Source organism: Gobio gobio, assembly GCF_949357685.1.
Source record: "Gobio gobio genome assembly, chromosome: 5".
NCBI classification, from domain to species: Eukaryota; Metazoa; Chordata; class Actinopteri; order Cypriniformes; family Gobionidae; genus Gobio; species Gobio gobio.
The window spans coordinates 325,914-338,413 of NC_137101.1; the positions used below are offsets into that span (position 1 = coordinate 325,914).

The window sequence follows — 12,500 nt, forward strand, 5'->3', positions numbered from 1 at the left end:
ACGCTTCAGCACACGGGACACGCTTCAGCACACGGGACAGACACGCTTCAGCACACGGGACACGCTTCAGCACACGAGACAGACACGCTTCAGCACACGGGACACGCTTCAGCACAAGGGGACAGACACGCTTCAGCACACGGGACAGACACGCTTCAGCACACGAGACAGACACGCTTCAGCACAAGGGGACAGACACGCTTCAGCACACGGGACAGACACGCTTCAGCACACGGGACAGACACGCTTCAGCACACGGGACAGACACGCTTCAGCACACGGGACAGACACGCTTCAGCACACGGGACACGCTTCAGCACACGAGACAGACACGCTTCAGCACAAGGGGACAGACACGCTTCAGCACAAGGGGACAGACACGCTTCAGCACACGGGACAGACACGCTTCAGCACACGAGACAGACACGCTTCAGCACAAGGGGACAGACACGCTTCAGCACACGGGACAGACACGCTTCAGCACACGGGACAGACACGCTTCAGCACACGGGACAGACACGCTTCAGCACACGGGACGGACACGCTTCAGCACACGGGACGGACACGCTTCAGCACACGGGACAGACACGCTTCAGCACAAGGGGACAGACACGCTTCAGCACACGGGACAGACACGCTTCAGCACACGAGACAGACACGCTTCAGCACAAGGGGACAGACACGCTTCAGCACAAGGGGACAGACACGCTTCAGCACACGGGACAGACACGCTTCAGCACACGGGACAGACACGCTTCAGCACAAGGGGACAGACACGCTTCAGCACACGGGACAGACACGCTTCAGCACACGAGACAGACACGCTTCAGCACAAGGGGACAGACACGCTTCAGCACACGGGACAGACACGCTTCAGCACACGGGACAGACACGCTTCAGCACACGGGACAGACACGCTTCAGCACACGGGACAGACACGCTTCAGCACACGGGACAGACACGCTTCAGCACACGGGACAGACACGCTTCAGCACACGGGACAGAAACGCTTCAGCACACGGGACAGACACGCTTCAGCACACGGGACAGACACGCTTCAGCACACGAGACAGACACGCTTCAGCACAAGGGGACAGACACGCTTCAGCACACGGGACAGACACGCTTCAGCACACGGGACAGACACGCTTCAGCACACGGGACAGACACGCTTCAGCACACGGGACAGACACGCTTCAGCACACGGGACAGACACGCTTCAGCACACGAGACAGACACGCTTCAGCACACGGGACAGACACGCTTCAGCACACGGTCCAGACACGCTTCAGCACACGAGACAGACACGCTTCAGCACACGGGACAGACACGCTTCAGCACACGGGACACGCTTCAGCACACGAGACAGACACGCTTCAGCACACGAGACAGACACGCTTCAGCACACGGGACACGCTTCAGCACAAGGGGACAGACACGCTTCAGCACACGGGACAGACACGCTTCAGCACACGAGACAGACACGCTTCAGCACAAGGGGACAGACACGCTTCAGCACACGGGACAGACACGCTTCAGCACACGGGACAGACACGCTTCAGCACACGGGACAGACACGCTTCAGCACACGGGACAGACACGCTTAAGCACACGGGACAGACACGCTTAAGCACACGGGACACGCTTCAGCACACGAGACAGACACGCTTCAGCACAAGGGGACAGACACGCTTCAGCACAAGGGGACAGACACGCTTCAGCACACGGGACAGACACGCTTCAGCACACGAGACAGACACGCTTCAGCACAAGGGGACAGACACGCTTCAGCACACGGGACAGACACGCTTCAGCACACGGGACAGACACGCTTCAGCACACGGGACAGACACGCTTCAGCACACGGGACGGACACGCTTCAGCACACGGGACGGACACGCTTCAGCACACGGGACGGACACGCTTCAGCACACGGGACAGACACGCTTCAGCACACGGGACAGACACGCTTAAGCACACGGGACACGCTTCAGCACACGAGACAGACACGCTTCAGCACAAGGGGACAGACACGCTTCAGCACACGGGACAGACACGCTTCAGCACACGAGACAGACACGCTTCAGCACAAGGGGACAGACACGCTTCAGCACAAGGGGACAGACACGCTTCAGCACACGGGACAGACACGCTTCAGCACACGGGACAGACACGCTTCAGCACAAGGGGACAGACACGCTTCAGCACACGGGAAAGACACGCTTCAGCACACGAGACAGACAAGCTTCAGCACAAGGGGACAGACACGCTTCAGCACAAGGGGACAGACACGCTTCAGCACACGGGACAGACACGCTTCAGCACACGGGACAGACACGCTTCAGCACAAGGGGACAGACACGCTTCAGCACACGGGACAGACACGCTTCAGCACACGAGACAGACACGCTTCAGCACAAGGGGACAGACACGCTTCAGCACACGGGACAGACACGCTTCAGCACACGGGACAGACACGCTTCAGCACACGGGACAGACACGCTTCAGCACACGGGACAGACACGCTTCAGCACACGGGACAGACACGCTTCAGCACACGGGACAGAAACGCTTCAGCACACGGGACAGACACGCTTCAGCACACGGGACAGACACGCTTCAGCACACGAGACAGACACGCTTCAGCACAAGGGGACAGACACGCTTCAGCACACGGGACAGACACGCTTCAGCACACGGGACAGACACGCTTCAGCACACGGGACAGACACGCTTCAGCACACGGGACAGACACGCTTCAGCACACGAGACAGACACGCTTCAGCACACGGGACAGACACGCTTCAGCACACGGTCCAGACACGCTTCAGCACACGGTCCAGACACGCTTCAGCACACGGGACAGACACGCTTCAGCACACGGGACAGACACGCTTCAGCACACGGGACGGACACGCTTCAGCACACGGGACGGACACGCTTCAGCACACGAGACGGACACGCTTCAGCACACGGGACGGACACGCTTCAGCACACGGGACGGACACGCTTCAGCACACGGGACGGACACGCTTCAGCACACGGGACGGACACGCTTCAGCACACGGGACGGACACGCTTCAGCACACGGGACGGACACGCTTCAGCACACGGGACAGACACGCTTCAGCACACGGGACAGACACGCTTCAGCACACGAGACAGACACGCTTCAGCACACGGGACACGCTTCAGCACACGGGACACGCTTCAGCACACGGGACAGACACGCTTCAGCACACGGGACAGACACGCTTCAGCACACGGGACAGACACGCTTCAGCACACGGGACAGACACGCTTCAGCACACGGGACAGACACGCTTCAGCACACGGGACAGACACGCTTCAGCACACGAGACAGACACGCTTCAGCACAAGGGGACAGACACGCTTCAGCACAAGGGGACAGACACGCTTCAGCACACGGGACAGACACGCTTCAGCACACGGGACAGACACGCTTCAGCACAAGGGGACAGACACGCTTCAGCACACGGGACAGACACGCTTCAGCACACGAGACAGACACGCTTCAGCACAAGGGGACAGACACGCTTCAGCACAAGGGGACAGACACGCTTCAGCACACGGGACAGACACGCTTCAGCACACGGGACAGACACGCTTCAGCACAAGGGGACAGACACGCTTCAGCACACGGGACAGACACGCTTCAGCACACGAGACAGACACGCTTCAGCACAAGGGGACAGACACGCTTCAGCACACGGGACAGACACGCTTCAGCACACGGGACAGACACGCTTCAGCACACGGGACAGACACGCTTCAGCACACGGGACAGACACGCTTCAGCACACGGGACAGAAACGCTTCAGCACACGGGACAGACACGCTTCAGCACACGGGACAGACACGCTTCAGCACACGAGACAGACACGCTTCAGCACAAGGGGACAGACACGCTTCAGCACACGGGACAGACACGCTTCAGCACACGGGACAGACACGCTTCAGCACACGGGACAGACACGCTTCAGCACACGGGACAGACACGCTTCAGCACACGGGACAGACACGCTTCAGCACACGAGACAGACACGCTTCAGCACACGGGACAGACACGCTTCAGCACACGGTCCAGACACGCTTCAGCACACGAGACAGACACGCTTCAGCACACGGGACACGCTTCAGCACACGGGACAGACACGCTTCAGCACACGGGACACGCTTCAGCACACGAGACAGACACGCTTCAGCACACGGGACACGCTTCAGCACAAGGGGACAGACACGCTTCAGCACACGGGACAGACACGCTTCAGCACACGAGACAGACACGCTTCAGCACAAGGGGACAGACACGCTTCAGCACACGGGACAGACACGCTTCAGCACACGGGACAGACACGCTTCAGCACACGGGACAGACACGCTTCAGCACACGGGACAGACACGCTTAAGCACACGGGACAGACACGCTTAAGCACAAGGGACACGCTTCAGCACACGAGACAGACACGCTTCAGCACAAGGGGACAGACACGCTTCAGCACAAGGGGACAGACACGCTTCAGCACACGGGACAGACACGCTTCAGCACACGAGACAGACACGCTTCAGCACAAGGGGACAGACACGCTTCAGCACACGGGACAGACACGCTTCAGCACACGGGACAGACACGCTTCAGCACACGGGACAGACACGCTTCAGCACACGGGACGGACACGCTTCAGCACACGGGACGGACACGCTTCAGCACACGGGACGGACACGCTTCAGCACACGGGACAGACACGCTTCAGCACACGGGACAGACACGCTTAAGCACACGGGACACGCTTCAGCACACGAGACAGACACGCTTCAGCACAAGGGGACAGACACGCTTCAGCACACGGGACAGACACGCTTCAGCACACGAGACAGACACGCTTCAGCACAAGGGGACAGACACGCTTCAGCACAAGGGGACAGACACGCTTCAGCACACGGGACAGACACGCTTCAGCACACGGGACAGACACGCTTCAGCACAAGGGGACAGACACGCTTCAGCACACGGGACAGACACGCTTCAGCACACGAGACAGACACGCTTCAGCACAAGGGGACAGACACGCTTCAGCACAAGGGGACAGACACGCTTCAGCACACGGGACAGACACGCTTCAGCACACGGGACAGACACGCTTCAGCACAAGGGGACAGACACGCTTCAGCACACGGGACAGACACGCTTCAGCACACGAGACAGACACGCTTCAGCACAAGGGGACAGACACGCTTCAGCACACGGGACAGACACGCTTCAGCACACGGGACAGACACGCTTCAGCACACGGGACAGACACGCTTCAGCACACGGGACAGACACGCTTCAGCACACGGGACAGAAACGCTTCAGCACACGGGACAGACACGCTTCAGCACACGGGACAGACACGCTTCAGCACACGAGACAGACACGCTTCAGCACAAGGGGACAGACACGCTTCAGCACACGGGACAGACACGCTTCAGCACACGGGACAGACACGCTTCAGCACACGGGACAGACACGCTTCAGCACACGGGACAGACACGCTTCAGCACACGAGACAGACACGCTTCAGCACACGGGACAGACACGCTTCAGCACACGGTCCAGACACGCTTCAGCACACGGTCCAGACACGCTTCAGCACACGGGACAGACACGCTTCAGCACACGGGACAGACACGCTTCAGCACACGGGACGGACACGCTTCAGCACACGGGACGGACACGCTTCAGCACACGGGACGGACACGCTTCAGCACACGGGACGGACACGCTTCAGCACACGGGACGGACACGCTTCAGCACACGGGACGGACACGCTTCAGCACACGGGACGGACACGCTTCAGCACACGGGACGGACACGCTTCAGCACACGGGACGGACACGCTTCAGCACACGGGACGGACACGCTTCAGCACACGGGACGGACACGCTTCAGCACACGGGACGGACACGCTTCAGCACACGGGACAGACACGCTTCAGCACACGGGACAGACACGCTTCAGCACACGAGACAGACACGCTTCAGCACACGGGACACGCTTCAGCACACGGGACACGCTTCAGCACACGGGACAGACACGCTTCAGCACACGGGACAGACACGCTTCAGCACACGGGACAGACACGCTTCAGCACACGGGGCAGACACGCTTCAGCACACGGGACAGACACGCTTCAGCACACGGGACGGACACGCTTCAGCACACGGGACGGACACGCTTCAGCACACGGGACAGACACGCTTCAGCACACGAGACAGACACGCTTCAGCACACGGGACACGCTTCAGCACACGGGACACGCTTCAGCACACGGGACAGACACGCTTCAGCACACGGGACAGACACGCTTCAGCACACGGGACAGACACGCTTCAGCACACGGGACAGACACGCTTCAGCACACGAGACAGACACGCTTCAGCACACGGGACAGACACGCTTCAGCACACGGTCCAGACACGCTTCAGCACACGGGACAGACACGCTTCAGCACACGGGACGGACACGCTTCAGCACACGGGACGGACACGCTTCAGCATACGGGACGGACACGCTTCAGCACACGGGACGGACACGCTTCAGCACACGGGACGGACACGCTTCAGCACACGGGACAGACACGCTTCAGCACACGGGACAGACACGCTTCAGCACACGAGACAGACACGCTTCAGCACACGAGACAGACACGCTTCAGCACACGGGACAGACACGCTTCAGCACACGGTCCAGACACGCTTCAGCACACGGGACAGACACGCTTCAGCACACGGTCCAGACACGCTTCAGCACACGGGACAGACACGCTTCAGCACACGAGACAGACACGCTTCAGCACACGGGACAGACACGCTTCAGCACACGGTCCAGACACGCTTCAGCACACGGGACGGACACGCTTCAGCACACGGGACAGACACGCTTCAGCACACGGGACAGACACGCTTCAGCACACGAGACAGACACGCTTCAGCACACGAGACAGACACGCTTCAGCACACGGGACAGACACGCTTCAGCACACGGTCCAGACACGCTTCAGCACACGGGACAGACACGCTTCAGCACACGGTCCAGACACGCTTCAGCACACGGGACAGACACGCTTCAGCACACGAGACAGACACGCTTCAGCACACGGGACAGACACGCTTCAGCACACGGTCCAGACACGCTTCAGCACACGGGACAGACACGCTTCAGCACACGGGACAGACACGCTTCAGCACACGAGACAGACACGCTTCAGCACACGGGACAGACACGCTTCAGCACACGGGACAGACACGCTTCAGCACACGGGACAGACACGCTTCAGCACACGGGACAGACACGCTTCAGCACACGGTCCAGACACGCTTCAGCACACGGTCCAGACACGCTTCAGCACACGAGACAGACACGCTTCAGCACACGGGACAGACACGCTTCAGCACACGGGACAGACACGCTTCAGCACACGGTCCAGACACGCTTCAGCACACGGGACAGACACGCTTCAGCACACGGGACAGACACGCTTCAGCACACGGGACGGACACGCTTCAGCACACGGGACGGACACGCTTCAGCACACGGGACGGACACGCTTCAGCACACGGGACGGACACGCTTCAGCACACGGGACGGACACGCTTCAGCACACGGGACGGACACGCTTCAGCACACGGGACGGACACGCTTCAGCACACGGGACGGACACGCTTCAGCACACGGGACGGACACGCTTCAGCACACGGGACGGACACGCTTCAGCACACGGGACGGACACGCTTCAGCACACGGGACAGACACGCTTCAGCACACGAGACAGACACGCTTCAGCACACGGGACACGCTTCAGCACACGGGACACGCTTCAGCACACGGGACACGCTTCAGCACACGGGACAGACACGCTTCAGCACACGGGACAGACACGCTTCAGCACACGGGACAGACACGCTTCAGCACACGGGACAGACACGCTTCAGCACACGGGACAGACACGCTTCAGCACACGGGACGGACACGCTTCAGCACACGGGACGGACACGCTTCAGCACACGGGACGGACACGCTTCAGCACACGGGACGGACACGCTTCAGCACACGGGACAGACACGCTTCAGCACACGGGACAGACACGCTTCAGCACACGGGACAGACACGCTTCAGCACACGGGACAGACACGCTTCAGCACACGGGACAGACACGCTTCAGCACACGGGACAGACACGCTTCAGCACACGGGACAGACACGCTTCAGCACACGGGACAGACACGCTTCAGCACACGGGACAGACACGCTTCAGCACACGGGACGGACACGCTTCAGCACACGGGACAGACACGCTTCAGCACACGGGACAGACACGCTTCAGCACACGGGACAGACACGCTTCAGCACACGGGACAGATACGCTTCAGCACACGGGACAGACACGCTTCAGCACTCTGACGGGAAACAGTCGACCATCCGGGGATCTTTGGAATACTCTTTTCAACACACTACGATTTGGGACATATAAATAATTTTTTCGAATACTGTTTAGTACGGATAGTATGCGAATCGGGACGCAGCAACACGGGCTCTGAACCGGTTCAAGGAACGAAAACGAAAACAGGAAACGAACGAAATTAAGAAAAAATCTAAATCAATTTGAATCGTTCTGAACAGAAATGTTAATTTGAAATGACCATTAACCGGTTAATAACGTTATTTTATCGTTCTCTTTAATATTTTAATTAGGCAGTGACCAATCATGAATAGAGTAGTTATTACCGCATTTACACGCCTCAAGCACATTTCTATCCCCACTGAGGTCATCAATGAAAGCGCAGGTATTGGAGGACATTATTTTCGCATGTTTAAATAAGCAGTGCGGACTTTAAGCTCAAATAAACTGATTTAGGCTAGTTTTTGGATTTTGTTTAAGCCTATCCAAGTAGGCTATAGCATCTATCAAACATTTGTCCTATAGTCTTTCAGATTTTCAGATCTTTCAGATTCAATGTTTTCTATATAGACGGCTGATGCTTCGTATTAAATGGTGTTATATTGCATTAAATGATCGAGCTTTATTAGCTGACTGAATTTGATTATGGGATGCAAGGACGTGTTGAGCAGTGTTTGCTTTGAAATTACCAGCATTAAAAGAGCAATGGTAGTAATTGTAGCTTGAATATTACACAGCGCAACTGTTTCCAACATTGATAATTAAAGGGTTAGTTCAGCCAAAACTGTAGATTGTGTCATTAATGACTGAGCCTCATGTGGTTGGACACCCGTCAGACCTCCGTTCATCTTCAGACACAAATGAAGATATTTTAGTGTAAATCTGATGCTCTGAAAGGCCTCCATTGGCTCAACTTTACACTCTCAAGACCCTTAAAAGACACTAAAGACTAAAGTTACAAAGTCCATCTCACTACAGTGGCTCTACATATGCGATATCCCATAATCATGTGTTGTACCGAGTTGACCGACTGAATGGGAACTGCTGAAATTTGGCGATTCAAACTGCTGATTCGGCTCACTGATTCATAACGCTCCGAACCGCTGAATCGACTCACTGATTCATAACGCTCTGAACCGCTGATTCGGCTCACTGATTCATAACGCTCCGAACCGCTGAATCGACTCACTGATTCATAACGCTCTGAACCGCTGAATCGACTCACTGATTCATAACACTCCAAACTGCTGAATCGACTCACTGATTCATAACACTCCAAACTGCTGAATCAACTCACTGATTCATAACGCTCCAAACTGCTGAATCGACTCACTGATTCATAACACTCTAAACCGCTGAATCGACTCACTGATTCATAACGCTCTGAACCGCTGAATCGACTCACTGATTCATAACGCTCCGAACCGCTGAATCGACTCACTGATTCATAACGCTCTGAACCGCTGATTCGACTCACTGATTCATAACGCTCTGAACCGCTGAATCGACTCACTGATTCATAACGCTCTGAACCGCTGAATCGACTCACTGATTCATAACACTCCAAACTGCTGAATCGACTCACTGATTCATAACGCTCCAAACTGCTGAATCGACTCACTGATTCATAACACTCCAAACTGCTGAATCGACTCACTGATTCATAACACTCCAAACTGCTGAATCAACTCACTGATTCATAACGCTCCAAACTGCTGAATCGACTCACTGATTCATAACACTCTAAACCGCTGAATCGACTCACTGATTCATAACGCTCTGAACCGCTGAATCGACTCACTGATTCATAACACTCTAAACCGCTGAATCGACTCACTGATTCATAACGCTCTGAACCGCTGAATCGACTCACTGATTCATAACACTCCAAACTGCTGAATCAACTCACTGATTCATAACGCTCCAAACTGCTGAATCGACTCACTGATTCATAACACTCTAAACCGCTGAATCGACTCACTGATTCATAACGCTCCAAACCACTGAATCGACTCACTGATTCATAACGCTCCAAACCACTGAATCAACTCACTGATTCATAACGCTCCAAACTGCTGAATCGACTCACTGATTCATAACACTCTAAACCGCTGAATCGACTCACTGATTCATAACGCTCCAAACCACTGAATCGACTCACTGATTCATAACGCTTCTAAGCTTCATGATGCCGTGTTTTGAAATCGTCATCACTATATAAGTCGTTATTTAGGGGTTTTTTGGTACAACACATGACTATGGGATATCGCATATTGAATCATGATTCGACTCACTGATTCATAACGCTTCAAAGCTTCATGATTTAAATCTCTATATAAGTCGTTATTTAGGGGTTTTTTGCGCACAGAAACTATTCTCGTCTTCATAAAGTTATTGTAGAGCCGCTGTAGTGAGATGGACTTTGTAACTTTAGTCTTTAGTGTCTTTTAAGGGTCTTGAGAGTGTAAAGTTGAGCCAATGGAGGCCTTTCAGAGCATCAGATTTACACTAAAATATCTTCATTTGTGTCTGAAGATGAACGGAGGTCTGACGGGTGTCCAACCACATGAGGCTCAGTCATTAATGACACAATCTACAGTTTTGGCTGAACTAACCCTTTAATCATGTGTGAACCGACCAATCACAGACGAGCGAGTCTCACCCGGCCACAGGGTCCAGCACGATGGCTCTGGGCTCGTCCAGCTCCTCTGAGATCAGGATCTTCCTCATGGTGCCGTTGAGCCGGGTCACCTCGATCCGGTCCGTGCCGGTGTCGGTCCAGTACAGGTTTCGAGCGATCCAGTCCACCGCGATCCCGTCCGGGTGATTGACCTGTGATGTCACCACGACCTGCGCCTCGCTGCCGTCCAGGAGCGACCTGCGTATGGCCCGCACCTCGTCATCCGTCCAATAGATGAGCCCGTCCACAGGGTCGTAGTCGATGGCGATGGCGTGCCGGATGTCTTCGGCCTGCAGAACCATATCCGTGAAGTCCGGCGTGTCCAGGGAGATTCGCCGCAGGTCCGTGCGTCGGGCCAGAAGCAGCAGCTGAGTGGCACCTGGTCAGGGTCAGAGGTCAAGAGGTCAGTGCTCTGACCAAACAAGCTTGGAAATTACATTTACAGGGAGAAACGAGTTCAGGATTTAGATATGAATAACCTGTACAGTGCAGCTTTCTGACGCAAATCAATAAAATCAAGACTCAAGTGTGTGTGTGTGTGTGTGTGTGTGTGTGTGTGTGTAGAGCTCACAGCGGACACACACACACACACACCTCATTCAGAGCACACACACACACACACACACACACACATCCTGCGTTAACCGCTCGAGGGTTACCGTCCGCTGGTTGCCATGGTAACATGTGATCCTGTGTTTCTGCCTCCTCTCCTCCAATCGGAGCAAGTCACGTGACTACAGCTGTCTGTCTGCTCTGAGTGAGGTGTGTGTGTGTGTGTGTGTGTGTGTCTGCTCTGAGTGAGGTGTGTGTGTGTGTGTGTGTCTGCTCTGAGTGAGGTGTGTGTGTGTGTGTGTGTGTGTGTGTCTGCTCTGAGTGAGGTGTGTGTGTGTGTGTGTCTGCTCTGAGTGAGGTGTGTGTGTGTGTGTGTGTCTGCGCTGAGTGAGGTGTGTGTGTGTGTGTGTGCTCTGAGTGAGGTGTGTGTGTGTGTGTGTGTGTGTGTGTCTGTCTGCTCTGAGTGAGGTGTGTGTGTCTGCTCTGAGTGAGGTGTGTGTGTCTGCTCTGAGTGAGGTGTGTGTGTGTGTGTGTGTGTGTGTGTGTGTGTGTGTGTGTAGAGCTCACAGCGGACACACACACACACACACCTCATTCAGAGCACACACACACACCTCACTCAGAGCAGACACACACACCTCATGTGTGTGTGTGTGTGTTTGGGATCCCCGATCGATAGTCTAGCCTTGAAATCTAGTTTCTGAGAGGGTTAGACACAGATAACATCTGATGTAGTCCAGGAGGTGTGTGTGTGTGTGTGTGTGTGTGTGTGTCTCACCGTCTCTGCAGCTCTTGTTGTCCTCCAGC

General features: G+C 55.7%; 1 protein-coding gene across 2 annotated transcripts in view; it reads right to left on the reverse strand.

The window, feature by feature from the left end:
• Positions 1–12,500, reverse strand: part of lrp6 (low density lipoprotein receptor-related protein 6) — a 70,182-nt gene that overhangs the window by 37,968 nt on the left and 19,714 nt on the right. The window contains exons 1-2 of one of the 2 annotated variants that reach the window (XM_079816831.1): positions 12,472–12,496; positions 11,124–11,520 (exon numbers count right to left, since the gene is read on the reverse strand). In XM_079816831.1, coding sequence (XP_079672957.1) covers positions 11,124–11,443 — 320 coding nt within the window. In that variant the 5' untranslated portion in view covers positions 11,444–11,520; positions 12,472–12,496. Of the gene's footprint in view, positions 1–11,123; positions 11,521–12,471; positions 12,497–12,500 lie in introns of those variants that run through there. The other variant, XM_079816830.1, reaches the window with a different exon arrangement.